The 15,864-nt window shown below is 41.9% G+C and overlaps 1 protein-coding gene across 1 annotated transcript; it reads right to left on the bottom strand.

The window, feature by feature from the left end:
* On the bottom strand, positions 1-14,362 carry CLTA (clathrin light chain A). The gene is made up of 5 exons (XM_059836916.1): positions 14,091-14,362; positions 7,625-7,662; positions 5,620-5,737; positions 4,149-4,260; positions 1-436 (listed from the first exon to the last, which is right to left on the bottom strand). The coding sequence occupies exons 1-5, from the start codon at positions 14,299-14,301 to the stop codon at positions 265-267; spliced, it is 651 nt and encodes a 216-aa protein (XP_059692899.1). The 5' UTR covers positions 14,302-14,362; the 3' UTR covers positions 1-264.
* Between the last annotated feature and the right edge of the window lie 1,502 nt (positions 14,363-15,864).

Below are 15,864 nucleotides of genomic sequence, written 5' to 3'. Positions count from 1 at the left end.
TTTTGCTGTTTAACAGATCTTTAATATCAGTAATGTAGGAAGTGACACCTTGGTGCACAAGGACTACAGTTTTGGAGGTTCTCTCATTTCAGACACAGAAAGGAAACATCAGGAAGAACATGCAATCAAACGACGATCAGCTCTAGATACATCATGATGTGGTCCAAAAATACACATTGAAACAATTAATCAAATTACTGCAAACATAGCTTCTCTGAGTAAGGTTAAGATATTGCATTTGTAGTATCTCCATTGAGCTTTGCTTCAGCGAACCAGTGGAGCCTGCTTGAGCGAGATGAGGACTGAACGCATGCGGGACACATCTTTTGCCTGCTTACTAGACTTGGGATTAAAGTCACAGAGCTGAGCCACACGTTCCCACTCAGTGCCCGGAAAAACTTCTTCTGCATCATTCACAAAGGCTTCTTCAGCTGCCCTAAAAGCAATGCAATGCACCTTGTGTTAATGCCCAGCATATAAGGCACTCCTTCCCTCTTACAGGATGCAGATTCTTTCAGCATGTTTCGTAAGAAATGTGACCTGACAGCTGCTTGTGGACATTATGGCCACGTAAGCTCCCCCTGCCCCAATCCTGGAGATGAAAGTAGATTGCAGTAGTATGCTATGCACAAGCAGTGCAGAGGATCGCAGAGGATTGTGTAAAATGTTGGAATACAGGTGTTTGGTTTTAAGAATACTTATTGAGTCTTTGCCTAAGGAGTCGCCACACCAGCTTCCAGGAAGTAAGGTACTTCTATGTAGGCATTTTATTTATGGAGAAATGCCCAGGTCTTAACTGGTTAAGCCTCTGCTGCTTGATGGCTTATACTGGACATTTGCCAACTGGAAATTTACAACTGCCTGCAAGCATGTCTTAAACAAATTCCATTTGAGGATTTAAATCAGCCCCAAGGCCTACAGGCCATCATAAAAACTATCTGCTGATGATTTCCAATGCTGTAGTGAAGCAGCATGAATCATAAGGAATTTAAGTCAGGAATCCCATGCTTGTGAGTGCAATAGACTACAGTGTATCTTGGCAGAGGAGATGACTTGTTTGAGGTCACCTCACAAAACAAACGGATTTCCCCTGCTCTCACCCTAAGGAGACTCTAAGAAGGCTTTGTACATTATGTACTGGATAGTGCCAGTGGCTTCCCAGCTGTATTATTTTGGCTTTTCTATGCTGCCAATAGCATTGCTTCAATGCAGGGTTAACACTCCAGCATCTAGTTTACATGATGTGGGGCCCTGGTAGCTGCCTGAGTGCAGAAGCAGTAAGCATCAAGAAATCAAACCAAATCCATCTACTCCAACAAGCAGTACAGAGAAAGCAGTGAAAATGACTCTCCCATGAGGGTTCAGCACTATTCACAGGGATGATAAGGTTACAGACACCACTGAAGACAAGGATCACTACAACACTGCTACTTTATGTGACATGACACTTTTAAGGGGCAGTGAAGATTTTTTTACTTAACTGTTCTAGGCTGTAGCAAGGATGATTTATGTTTGTGCTTAAAGGTGAAGAGAAGAAAAGAAACAAGGAGAGAAAGTTTAAGTCAGATATAGAAAATGAGAATGAGTTTAATGCAGATGATTAGCTGGCTGAACATGCACTAGTAGCTTAGCCTACATTCAGGAAACAGGCAGCCAGTTTTATTATGCAGCACTAACACTGCACATTTGCATTGGACTTATAACAATCAGGGTTTTATTGAAAAAAATCTAACAAAATCAACTCCAGGAGATTTCAGAAAAGTTAAACACCACCTGTAAATCCATCATTTCACAAGTCTTGGTTTGCATCCACCTACAGTTAGCTGTGAATTTCACACCAAACCTTCAATATTAATGCACTCAAAGCCACAACACGGCTCACCAGTACACCTTCTAAAGGTGTCACCTTAGAATCTGTGGCATGTCCATCTTTCAATTCAAGTCTACAAATTAAGGGAAGAAATTAAAATACATGAACAAGCCAATGAACATTGCAATCCTTCTACCCCTCAGAAACCAGCATGCTCACTGGGGCTTGAAAATCACAGCTCTGTTTTCACTGACCTATTAGGTCAGCAAAACATCTACACTGCTCCTAAATGTCCTCCTAGCAGTTTACAGTGATTTCCCAATGCCACCTTCTTGTACTTTCCATCTGTTCTCTAACAGCTTCCTATTTCTACATACATGCATATTTTCTGTCCTGATTCATGTCAGGCAATTCCCTTCTACCTTCCTTGGTTTCCTTGTGAACCTTTATGTGCAAGTATTGCTTGAATATTTTTCTCATATGTAGGCAAAGCAGGTGGTCACTGCCTATTACAGAGTTAAACACTGCTTCTCTGTGGAAGTACTAAATACAGCACCCATGTTAAACTGCAGGCACTAACCCACATCCCCAGCAAAGCATCTTGCTAAGCAATGTTCACTGGCCTGGAAACAACTGTAAACCCTTAGGTCTAAAGAGTACTGAAGTCATTACCATAATTCCAGTGCTATGTACACTACACGACTTAATCTTTGTGCAGTGCATACAGAAGAACTGCACTTAATACTGCAGACCAGAAGTGGTCCAAAAAGTAAATATTCAGAAAGCACCTTCAGACATTCAGCACTATTTCTGATGCTGCTTATTATCACGTTGACTAGCAAACAGAATTAGTAGTTAAGCAACATACACATAACCAATCACGTCAGCGAAGGGTTGTTTGTAGAAAGCTTCATCTGCCACCCTAGGTAGCAAGTAGTCCAACAGGCAGGCAAGCAGGCAGGAGAAAAGAGATAAGGATGAGAAGTACGGAACACAGCTGGAGGCAGTTTTAACAAGCAGATTCACCTTGCATCACCTAGTCTTACTGTAGCAGGAAAGCAGTTACCACATGGAATGGATCAATTAAATCATTGGTCAGAGGGGCAACACAGAAATTCTGCTACATCCTAGCAGTTTGGATCAGCTAGTTGAGGACTAGAGCCCCAATGTTAGCATTAGACTACTCCCAGGGGACAGAAACTACCATCAGGCAAGAGATCACACTAGGGTGATGAGAATGCCAAACATTTCTGTTCAACACCTGTTTAATGAGCCCTGCTCCAGACTCCATATCCTGCACTGAAACACTGGCCATAATAAAGCTTTGATGGTATCATGAACTCTGGCCACCAACTAGGACAGTGCTAATCCTGTTTCCCTTTCTTCACTCAACCAAAAGATAGTGAATTCCTCAGTGAATGTTATGGAAGTGGCAAATCCATAATTCTGAAGGCAGAATTATGGATTTGCCACTTTCTTCCTTTGGAAAGGAGAGTAGTCTACCTAGGATTTTATTTAATAAAGACAAACCTTTTGGCCATTTTGATAAGAAAAGCAGTATTTAAAAACAACAAACTAACAAATAAACAGCAACAAAATGAACAAAACAGCAGTTCATCTTGAACCCTGTGAGTTCCCAAAATATACAGCAGTCTTTATGATTACCTGCACAGAATGAAGTAGAGATTAAAGAGGCATTAAGTCAGTTCTATCACTTTTACCTTCACATAGCTTGAAGTCAAAATTCGGCAGGGAACTTCTAAGAAAGTGTAAAAGCTTACTATTCTAGCAACCAAGGCATCACTTTCCACCACAGAACCCATAATTCGGCAATTCAAACCACTACAGACACAGTCAGCATTTAGTTTTTCACTAGCAGAACTGAGTCATGTTATTTCTGAACTGCTTCCAAAAAGAGCAGCAAAAGATTTTAAGATATTTAATGAAATTACCTGTAGCAAAGATTAACTAGAATGCCACTTCCATATGTTCTAAAGTAAGCAAGTAAGAACGCTAGTCTCAGGGTAGGTAACTGCAGACATTGAAGGCCTGTGCAGCTGGGAGCATGACAACAAGTGGGTAGAGTAAAATATTTTCTGGCCACGTTCAAGCTTCATGTTCTAAGGAATCCTCAGTAATACTTGATCACGATCTTAATGCTTCCTGGATATTTAATCTAGATTATCGAAGAAAACTTTAAAAAGTAGGTAATAGGAGTGTTTACTTCAGTGATCTGAAGGACTATTGTCTTAGGACACAGAAGAAGTATTCTCACCTCCCTTCCCAATTATTTTCATAACTAGAACCATAACTCTCCTGATGGCTGGAAAAACTTTACCTGTTACTGGCTTTTGTTTTCTCGAGCTTTTCATCTTGCCTTGCATACCATTCTTCCAACTCTTTTATTGCTTTCTCTTTCCATTCTGCTTCCTGCTTTCGTGAGTTTGCATCTGAAGATTTAAGAATTGCTTTGTCAGTCACGTTTGTATTCAAATGCATCTTGCAAACATTTCAACTGACAGTTCAGGGTGCACTCTAGTGCAGACAGTCGCTTCACCAACTCAGGTAAGGGTTGGGAGATTTCCTGATTTAGACTCATGAGAACTCTAAATACTAAAAACATTCAAAGGATTAGCTGAACAGAACTCCTGTGCTGCATAACTGGGACAGTTCACTTCAGCTTAGGATAGGCACTTTGCAGAGTAGTTCAGAATCACTAAATCTGTTGGTCTGCAAACTGTTCAAACCAGAAGCAGTCATCTTGCTATGCCAGTGGTAGAACAAAGCTTAGTAAAGTCTCTATGCTTAGACAAAGTGAAGGAACCTGGCACTCTGCATGCTTTTACACACAGCCTACAGTTCAGGACAACCTCATCTGCTGTAACTAGTACAAAAGAGGAGTAAAACGGACAGCTCTATCCAGAATTATGTTTTACAGAAGGTTCTGTCCTAACAATTTCAAGCAAAGGCTCCTCCACCACTTAAGTGGGAAGCACACCAGTTTGTAGTCTCCTAGACATTGTCCATGAGTAGGTACCACTGCATTTGACAGCTGCATTTAGTTTAGTTAATAATACATTATTTTCTTAATTTAGTTATTAGATTAAGATCCATGTGACAACAGATGGCCTCAGCAATTACAAAATGAATAATCTTTATCCTTTGAAATACACTACTAATGCCTGCAGTATTTATTATCATCAAAGCTTACAAAAGCTTTTAATTTTCTGTCAGCTCATCTGTAAGTAAAGGTCCAGAGACACGCTTGCTGACTCTGACATCAGTCTTAAGTCTGCTTACTAGAAAATTCATCCAGGCTTGCTCCTTGAACTCAGGAAGCATGTTAAGACTCTGAAGAGGCAATGCCATGGTTCAGAATTCTACTGTTTAACAATCATAGAATGGGTTGAGTTGGAAGAGGCCTTTAAGATCACCTAGTTCTACCTCCTCTGCTGTGGGCAGAGACACCTTTCATTAGACCAGACTGCTCAAAAACCCCATTCAGCCTGGGATGGGGCATTCATAGCTTCTCTGGGCAGGTTGTGCCAGTGCCTCACCATAAAGAATTTTTTCCTAATTTTTTGACTAATCCAAATCTACCCTCTTCAGTTAAAAGCCATTACCCCCTGTAAACTACACAACACACCCTTGTAAAAATTCCCCCTACAGTTCTTCTGTAGGTCCCCTTTAGGTACTGGAAGGCTGCTCTAAGGTCACCCCAGAGCCTTCTCTTCCCCAGGTAGAACATCCCCACCTCTCTCAGCCTGAGAGAAGCTGACATTAGATTAGGCAACAAGTACCATGCTTACCAAGTTGCTCCAGGCGCTCCTTTTGCTCCTCTCTCCACTTACGAATACTTTCTGGTTCTGATTGCAGTCGATCTGCTTGGGAGATGGCAGCATAGCAGTCTGTGGGACCATTACTCTCCTTGGAGGAAAGGAATAGTAAAGTCATTTGTGCATAACAAGTGATTTCAAATAACTGCCTGCCATCTATATAAAATTAGACTCTATTTGAACTGAGCCACTAACACATTCATTTGATGTTATAATACATTTCCACCATTAAAAAACATCTTGCTACAAATTACAGCAGAATCAAAGGAATTTAACACAGGGCTTCCTCCAGAAATCAGGGATCAAACAAAAATTCAAGACAACTGGAAATAAAAGTGCCACAAGCACTTAATGCCAGAGCACCAAGTCTGCAGAATGCAGAAGACAATGCCTAGCACCTCACTACACAGTTGTAGGCCATGTATTCTCTGAGTTGATCTCACCTTAAATATTTGTGGTGAAATAATTTTCTTTATGGTTTGTGTACAGGAGTACAAAACATTCTTTGCACCTTATTTATCTACTTCTAGAGACATTGGCATACCACATTACAAAATCTGGATTGCTGTATACAGCTTATAACCCAAGAGGCATTTCAATATTTAATCATCGGAACAGTGAGAGTACTAGCATCCTTTTCACAATGTAACATCTCAAAGACTTGAAATTAATAGGGCTAACATTAATACACTAGATTTACAAAGCTAATGAATATTTTGGTATTTGCTACAGAAGATATTCTAAATTTAGCAACTTTTGTTGCTTCATCCTACCCCTAACAGAGTTAAGAAATACCACTCCTAAGAGTAACGATTGCAGCTGACCACAGATTTGGCTGTACCTTGCCCCTCTCTGGACCTCCTGTAGCCCTCAATGACGGAATAATGCAAAGAGAAGACACTAGGCTGGTGCAACACCACCAGGCTTCACATTTTGTATCCAAAGCAAAATAAACTGGCCAGCTGCAGGGCTAGCTAGTTACAGGTAGCTAAAACCTAAGTTATGTATAGCCCATTCATTCTCTTCTTTCTGATTAAGAGGAAGCTCTGTCAACCAAAGCAACTGATCTCTTAGAATTCCAAACACAAAATCAAGGTATCTAAAGAGGGAAATCTACCTTCTGTTGCACAAGGATGAGCAAAGGGCCTGTGAAATACAGGCTGTCCCATCAATCTCACAGTAATGCTGAGGGTATAAGAATGTCAGCAGCAGTGAAAGCTGTTTGCGTCTCCACAAAACTCAGCATTCACTTAAAACTCTAAGGAGAAGTAGATCTCTCCCATGTTGCTTCCTTCCCAAGCATGCATTTAATCAGGCTAACAAGCCAACTGTGACACCAGGTAATGACTATGCCATGGACAAACTGGTGTGAAATTCAGTTACGACAAAGTGATTGCCTTAACGTGCCTCATTCCTCCCTGACACCAATAAAGCAGGTATCTCCTCCTTTTGTCATTACCATGGCTGTCTAACATGCCTTCACATTGTGACTGAGCTTTTTAGCCAGAAGCTGAATTTCATCCATCTTCATGTCACTAAGAAATGTATAATATTTTCAGTCCGTTCCTTCTAAGACTATCTTGGTAAGACAACCAGGATGCATGAATTATCTTTAAAGAGCAAGCAAATCTGAAAACTCTTCTTTAAATAGGTAATCAGAGCACACTTTCAGCTTAGCAGCCAGTGCAAGTCAATGTAAAGTCATATCACAGAGACTAACAGTCTGCTTTACAGTGCTTATGTACTGTTAAGCCACATTTCAAAATGAACTGCTGCTTTATGTGGCCTCTAAGTTCAGAGGATGGGCATAATTAAGAAGACTGACAACTCCATGAGACGAGCTACCAGTATAGAAGACCCTCCTCAGATACGAGCCAAAATTACTTAAACGACAAAACACAGGAAGTATTCGTCTATATTAAGGTAAAGTTCTCAGAGTAGAAGACCACATTCTAAGTACAGAATACTTCTATCTTACCTGATAGGCATTCCCGTTAATCAGTCCATCAACAGCATCTGTAAAGAGGTGACTTGTTTAGTCATTTAAAAAAGATAGAACAGCCAGGTTTACTGATTTCTGTAACTTGTATGGAAAGCTTTACTAAAGTAGGTAATGTGGGAGTTGTGAAAGTGAATGTTACTTGATACCTGCAAGGACATTTCCTTCTCCCTGCACATTTCTGGACAGGCATGAAAAACAAAGTGAGCCACCATTCTGCAGAACCAGAAATACAAGGTCATTTCTTTATCATGAGATCCTGCTTTTAACAACAGAAAAAAGCAGAGCTGATACTGGTGAGAGGCTGCTACAGACTGTGTTCTAAAGCTACTCCCACTTTGTCCTCCCTCTCTTAGAAGCTGACTAATATACAACTGCTCTGAATTTAAGAGGGATGACTACCAGTTTTTTAGTGTCTACCTGGAAGATTAGCAATGCTGCAGCCAACAATTGGTAATTCTTATCCTAGTGTTGTTATCTCCTAATTAGCTCAAAGATATGGCTAACATTCCTAGCAAAGTCACCTTTCTGCTACCATCTGTGATGACATGCTTGATAGCTCCTAGTTCAGTTGCAGCATTATTATCTCTGAAGTGACAGTGGCAAAACACCCGCAGGGAACAAATACCACTTGTGAGTCAAACTTTTAAGTTTTTGAAACTATTTAAATCCCTGGACTATACAAAATACACCAATATTTTCAGGAACTGCTAAATCTCAGCAGGGCATCTCTTTGGAGCAGTGCCACATAACTTCTGTCAGCGTGCTATACCAAGTACTCATGTTACTCACACCACCATGGATAAATCTGTCAGACAAAAGTGTGTCCACCATAATACACCCCTCAGTGAAAGAAGTGACTGTACCAAACTGTAAGCAGAAAAATCACATTATTTTGCACCACCTTCTTTAAAACAGATAGCTAACTGACCTAAAATGAAGCAAGTTATGCTGCTGTGTCCTCTTGTTTGTGGCTAGGTATGCACCAGTTTCATAGTTCTAGTGAATGGCACACAGGAAGTTCTTCATACTCCTTTATCAGTGAACTAGGCAAGTGTTTTAAGTCTTTATCTCTGAGCCCTGAAGAGCAATCATTAACTGTGCTATGTAGAGGACTGTAAATTCATCAGTTCAAGAATGGCAGTTAAGTTGGAGAATAGTAGTCCCCAAGAACATAGTTACTAACTTTTGCAGGGGAAGGCTCAAATTAAGAAAAAATAGCTTTTCAGTTATGAAAAACTGATATTTTATAATTAGACTGCCATGAATGAGAAATGGTTGCTACTTTGTCTGATTGCTACTCCTCTGCAAGGTACAGGAGGCCTTTAAAAAGACTAAAGTCAGGATATGGGTGAGAGGGCTCAAAAATCTTGAGGATGCTTCCAAGAACAGTGATTATGCTCTTCTTGTCACACCAAAACATTTGTTACGGTCTTCACTACTCAGGCTGGTAGGTAAAAGGAACAACATTACTTTTTAAGGCTGTGCCTGAGATGAAACACATAGGTTTGTCTAAAGGCCATTTTTGTTCTGCACAGAAACAGCCACTAACAGACACTGAACTAAGTGGTTCCAGAGGGCACCCAGGTTAGAAGCATTAGCAGTATTAGAACAAATTTCCCATCTGTTCTGACCTCCCTAGAACTTGGAATTAAGCTGCAGAGTCAGCATGCTGACTGAGTTTATCACAAGCAGAAGAGGAAACAGAACTGCACCAGCATGCTGTCATATGCCAATACAAGTGTGCTAACTGGAACAAGACCAATAGTCAAGCCTTCATTTCAGCTCTCCAGTCTTCAGGCTTGTATAAGTAACAGAAAAACAGTCTGACAGCCTTCATATCAGTAATCCATGCTAGCTGTGTATCAGATTTTTCTGTTCACAGAAACAAGCAATTTCATAAGCTTCCCACAGAAAAAGCCTAAATACTGCTACTGCCATTCTAACATTTTCAGCAGCCATGAACAACGAGACTCCTCTACTGGCTTCAGAGTCTATCCAATTCTTTCATAGTATTGTATCTCCTGAAGTTAAAATCCACATATTTAGAAACATCTCATTTGGCAATGATCCATACTCCTTGTTGTTTGCTTCTGAACTTAAGATAAACCTCTTATTTTTAAGGGCACTGTTGCAATGAACACATATAAACATCTACAGTTCTGCAACACATGCTGACAATATGGTAATAATGAACATTCATACAGCAACACAGACACCTTTTAGAGTCTGGAAGAGTCTGGAGAGGCGAAGTCACATCAGCTGCCTTGCATTCACAGGAGATACAACGCCTAGGCTTACCAGAAATAGAAGGCTAGCATTAATGCCCTCTACATTTACTACAGCTTACAAAAGAAAAGGCTGGGGAGTTTGAAGATAAGTACAAAAGCCATTTTGTCACTTCAGTCGCAGAAGTCAATATATGGCCTCAGACATTTATCACAATGATGATCAACTATTCTGAAGGCTGCTACTATAATTATTACCACTCAGTATCACTTGGCCTGAAAGGAAGTTAGCTTCGCCTTGTTCACCAGCCTCTCTAAAGTCTTATTCTCAATGCAAAAGAGGACTGTTACCTGAAACATCAGAGGCAGGGCTTTGCAGTACACTGAAACATTTTTCTTATACTCTTTTAAAATAGAAGTATTTTTTATGAGTTACCTTCAGCATCTCTTTTAAACAATAAATACTCTAAGTGCTGCTACTTTCAGCTGGTTAGCAGCTCTAGTTAAAGCCACAGAAGAACATAAAGTTTAATATATTCTGTCATAAGGTTAAGTAAATTCACCACTCAAGGCCTAGTTTACCATTCCTTTTCTTTTAGGCACAGTCATGCCTTCATTTTACCTTCCTCTAACCCATAACATGATAAGAAACAAGAATCTTTTACAAAACTTTCATGTCTACATAGTTATGCATGAACCTGAGGAATAAATAATTTTTCTAGCCATAACTCATTCTCATACCTGTGTGCAAAATAAAGGCAAGCAGCTCAGGAAGAGTGCTTCTTTTCAGTGTTTTAGTTTCATCTGCTGTTCTATCAAAACCCATGAGTTCCCTCATTTTCAATTTAATCAATAGGCTAGAATTAAAACACACCTGCAGTAACACTCTGCCAGAACAGCTTCTATAATTTTCCAGTGTAACAGCTTCTGTAATTTCCACCTTCTGCACATTTCCACTAGTATTCTCTTGAAAACAAAACAAAAAGATTTTTTTGTCCTGACTTCATAATAATGCAGCATCACTAACACAAGCTAGACAGATACCATTCCCTTCTCATACCTTTACCAGTGCTGTCTTATGGGGCTCTGAAGCCTCAGATGCTGATTGCATAGCAAAACCCAGATCAATGGCTGTTCAGTTAAGAAAAAAATCAATAGTCGCAGACAAGAACTCTTTCTGTTTGTGGTACTAACTACAGAGACAGGTGGTATCAATTCTTTCCTAAACAATTTTGAAGCAAATGGATACTCAGCTCCTGAAAGGCTATTAAACGAAATACCTAGAAAAACCACCAGACACAATTAATTTTCTTAAATGCTAGAAGCTCACGAACATCTTTCGAAGAAAGAAACATAATTCAGTCAAGTTCATATAAAACTTACAGGGGTGAAAAAATAAAAGCAATGCTTGAGACTAGTCAGCCTACATTAAATTTGTGTACTTGCATGATTTTCAACCTACAGAACTGCTTGTCTTTAAATGAAAATCCCCATAAGAAGTTACTCGACAAACTGCCATGATGATTTGTATTGGCATCTAGAAACCACAGATTTCCCATAGAACTCTCTCTCTTGCTCAGAGAACATAGTAAGTGAACCAATACAACCTCAAGATATAATCCTGTCAGAATCTCACTGCAAATACATGGACATTGATTCATCACTGAAAAATAAATGTCATAAGATATCATGTTACCCATACCTAGGCAACAGCATTGTATTACTTGATTTATACAGTACTCTCTGCTTTCTGGAGCAGGGATTATGCTTCACCTTCCAAGGGAAATAAGATTAGGTTTTTGCAAGCTCAGGCAGCTTGAATGGCATAGCTATTTACACAATGAATGCCCTACTGGATCAGGCCTGGATCAGTATTCCAACTCTGATCATGGCAACATGAAATGATGCTGTGTGAGACACACGAGCCTGGCAACATTCTGCCATTCCCACCACACTCACCCAGTATCTACCATTATGACAATTAACAGAATTCCCAATATTGATATTTTCAATTCATGAAGATCACTTCTGCCCATATATTTGTCTAATCATTTACCAAGAGAATGAAATTGAAAGATTGTTTGTTGATGAGAAACTAGGATTCCAAAAAGTGTATTTCAAGAAGCTGATGACTGCTTGTGACTATATATGAAGTTAAGATCTTCAAACTTCAGTTGAGAGCTGCCCAAGTTATTAGTTTTGGCCCAGGATTTAGAAAGAACCTGTTCAACAGACCTGTAAATAAGGAGTTCAAGAAAGGTTACGGTTAAAAAAAGTAAATCCACAAATCCCTGGTCATGATGCTTAAGGATTTACATAAGAACTTGCATTGTTTCAAGAAGAAATTTGCATTCACCTATTCAATTAGAGAACAGTTTAATTCGTTAATATGCCAGAGACTACAACTGTCTGATATTTATTAATGTAGTGATCAGATGATAAGAAATGTCTAACACAAAAGGCAACAGAAGTCATTAGATCATGTGTCACCATGCCTGAACCAGTACGTTTTGCAAGGCTGAAGTTTGTGCTTTTTAACATGGAGCAAGAGAGTACAGGCTCAGAGATCAATGTTCTGTTAAAAAACAGGGCCACCACAAGTCCACAAGCATCATCTACCACACCTATTTAACAAGCCAGAGCACAAATGCAATCCCAGGATATAAAAGAAAGCAAGATGACATAGTTCCTGCCTAGAGTTCTTCCCAGATCCTTGGATCATATTATCATATTTATTATTTTAACTTCTTCCTAAAGTTCTCCAATAACCCTTTTGCACTTCATGACAAGTCAACTTACACGACTTGAAAAAAAGTGCTTGAGAGGCAATTTAAGAGCTACTTCTAAATAACAAACCAATCTAGAAGCATTGAACAAATCAACTTTTTGACAAGGAAACACTTTGCAATAGTCATCATTACATGTATGTAAATAACATTCTCTTCTAGTTGTTCTAGTATATTGTGGGAAAGGCCAATGATAGATTTTTTTTTTCCCCAACTAAATTAGTTTTCAAACAGCCACTTTAATGTTCCAGAGTCTGTCTGGAACACAAAGCCCATGTACGGCATGATGTTTGTCTAAGGCTTCTGAAAGTAAGAAGGGAAGTGACCATTGTGTCTGTTTCTGCACTATACATAGAATACGGAAATCAAATTATGTATGGAACCAAAACAGGATGGTGTTCTGATAAGAATTATCCTCAAATTCTTGTGCTGAAGCAAAACAGTCCCCAGTAAATACCTTTTTTTCAGGAGTATGTAATCCATATGCTTTGGAACTTATGAGTGAGCTGATGTTAAGGGCAGTGCTACCCCTAAATAAGCACTGGAAGGTCTCCATTACCTAGTTTATCTAGATGAGATTTATTGACTGAGATACTACCAACCTGCCCCCTCATACATAAGATACATCAATCAGTAATCTCTGATATCAGGTTGCAAAACGAAGACTTAATTCTAAAGATGTTCCAACAATGAACTGGGGAGCAGGTATTCAACTTAGTCTGGAGAGTGGCAACCTACTGCAGTGACAAAGGGATGTCACATGAGACCAAATATGTCCCTGTGGCCCTGGTGACAAGCAGAAGCAAAGTCTTCTGAGAGTGTTGCAACATCAACCCCTTTCCACTCAGGCTTCAGTTAAAACCTTTCAAAAGGAGAAGTGTTTATTTTGGGCTGCTTTAGCCACCATCAGACTATAACCCATACTTCTCAACACACAGTTCCCACCCTTCTCCAAACGCGGGTTCTGCAGTGTCGGGCTTGCTACATTCAGTACAAAGGTTACCAAGGAACAAAGGCTAAAGGTTTAGTAAAATTAAACATTAGCTTAACTGCTCTTATGCTTCAAGACTAAGATCACCCCCACTGAAGACAGAAATTCAAGTGGCGGATTTATTCAGCTTTCAGAAGCCTTCCTTCAGACAGGTTCCTGGATTAGACGAGATCAGCACCGTTCGCATTAGGACACGGGCACGCCTTAGGCATCTTCAGGGGATACAAACTATAACTGAGGGAGCAGGGAGGTAGCTCACCTTGTGGCACAGGGCACCCAGGACGGCCCCGACCCACCCCCGGGCAGCGGGCCCGGCTCGGGGCAGAGCGCCGGGGCGAGGGTCCCGCCGGCCCCCCCCAGCCCGGCCGCGCCGCCCCGAGGGACAAGGGGACCCGGGACCCCTCAGCCCCAGCCCCACCCGCCGCCCTCGCAGGGCGTACCCGTGCCGAGGCCCTCGGCACCCTGCAGCGCCTCGGGCACCTCGCCGTTCTCCAGGATGCCGAAGCCCTCGTCGCTCTCGATGCCCGCGATCTCGTTCTCCTGCTGCGCCAGGAAAGCGGCAGCGGGATCCTCTTCGCCACCGTCGGGCATCCCGTTCCCGGCGGACGACTGCTGCGGCTGCTGGGCACAGAAGAGGTCCGTGTCGGCCATGGGCGAAGGCGGGCAGGCAGCTGCGGCTCCGCACCGCGCCTACGCCGGGCAGCAGCGCGGAAAGGGCGGGGCCCCCGCCTGCGCCAATGAGCGGCGAGCACCGCCGGCTCCACCCAATCAGCGAGCGGCCGTTGGCGGGACCTGCGGAACGCGAGCCAATCAGTGCCCAGAGAGCAGCGGCGGGCGGGGCGGGGCGAAGCGAAGCGCGGCCCCGGTACCCGGAGAGCCGGGTGGCAGCAGCGGGCTCCGCTCCATTGGGAGGTGGTCGTCGGGCTGTAGCCGGACCGGAGTCGGCTCTGCTAGCCTGACAAAGCACAGGCGTTCTGCTGGGACAAGACACGGGTCCGTCGGCAACTTGGAGGCAAATTCGAACCCGCAGATTACGTCCAAAACATCGGTTGTGTCAAACATCTTTCTGTCGTGATTTTGGGCGTCTTCTGTCTGATGTAGGGAAGCTTAAGTCACAGAAACACAGAAGGTGTTGGTAGGGTCCACAGTGGGTCATGTGGTTCAACCTCCCTGCTTAAGCAGGGTCATCCCAGAGCATTTGGCACAGGACTGTGTCTATATGATTATTGAATATCTCTAGTGAGGGAGACTTCACACCCTCTCTGGACACAATCTGTTCCAAAACTCAGTCACCCACACAGTAAAGCTCTTTCTGATGTTCAAGTGGAATTTACTGTGCATCAGTTTTTGACAGTTGTCTCGTGTCCTAGTGGTTGGCACCACCAAGAAAAGCCTGGCTCCCTGCTATTGACACCCCTGCCTTTAGACATTTATACACATTGATGAGGTCAAACCAGTGTAAATTCAGGAAGCATGTGTTCTATTGACAAAATTTTCATCAGAAGGGCAGTGATTTCTGATACAATTTTTTTGGCAGTTACTTTGATCATGTTCTTGTATCTGGCTTATAACACAGATGGAATCATGCAATTGTAGAATATTAAGGGATTAGAATGGACTAAAAAATCATTTAGTCCCAACCCCTGCTGTCTTGGGCAGGGACACTTTCCACTAGAGCAGCTTATTTCAGGCCTTATCCAACCTGGCCTTCAACACTGCCAGGGCTGGGACACAACCCTCCAAGCCACAGCCTCCCTGGGCAACTTGTTCCCGTCTCTCCCTAGAAGACTAAAGAATTTCTTCCTAATATCTAATCTAAATTTCCCCCGTTTTAGTTTGTACCCATTACCCCTTGCCCTGTCACTACAGTTCCTGACATTGACTCCCTCTCCAGTTTCCCTGTAGTACCCTTCAGAGTGGGAGGTTGCATAACCTTCTCCAGGACAAACAGACCCAACTTCCTCAGTCTGTCTTTGTAGGGGTGGTGCTCCAGTCCTGTTACCAACATCGAAGCCTCCTCTGGACTTGCTCCAACCTTTCCATGTCTTTCTTATGTTGAGGGCATGGGAACTGTGTGCAGTAGTCCAGGGTGATTGTCCCTCTACTTGAGCAGAGAGGACAATCATCTCCTTTGACCTGCTGGCCATGGATGAAGTTTATTGGCATTGCAGAGAGGAAGGGGAAAATATTTCTGTAAGAAAGGAGAAGATGACG

Source organism: Haemorhous mexicanus, chromosome Z (assembly GCF_027477595.1).
Source record: "Haemorhous mexicanus isolate bHaeMex1 chromosome Z, bHaeMex1.pri, whole genome shotgun sequence".
Lineage (NCBI taxonomy): Eukaryota > Metazoa > Chordata > Aves > Passeriformes > Fringillidae > Haemorhous > Haemorhous mexicanus.
The sequence above is the reverse complement of the archived record's forward strand: the minus strand, read 5'-3'. Positions and strand labels throughout refer to the sequence as shown.

Coding starts and splice junctions, on each gene's coding strand:
- CLTA (XM_059836916.1), bottom strand. CDS start 14,301: ATGGCCGACACGGACCTCTTCTGTGCCCAGCAGCCGCAGCAGTCGTCC. Junction 7,663..14,090: donor TGCCGAGGGCCTCGGCACGG/GTACGCCCTGCG, acceptor ACCTCTTTACAG/ATGCTGTTGATGGACTGATT. Junction 437..4,148: donor AAAACAAAAGCCAGTAACAG/GTAAAGTTTTTC, acceptor CATTGCTTTTAG/GGCAGCTGAAGAAGCCTTTG.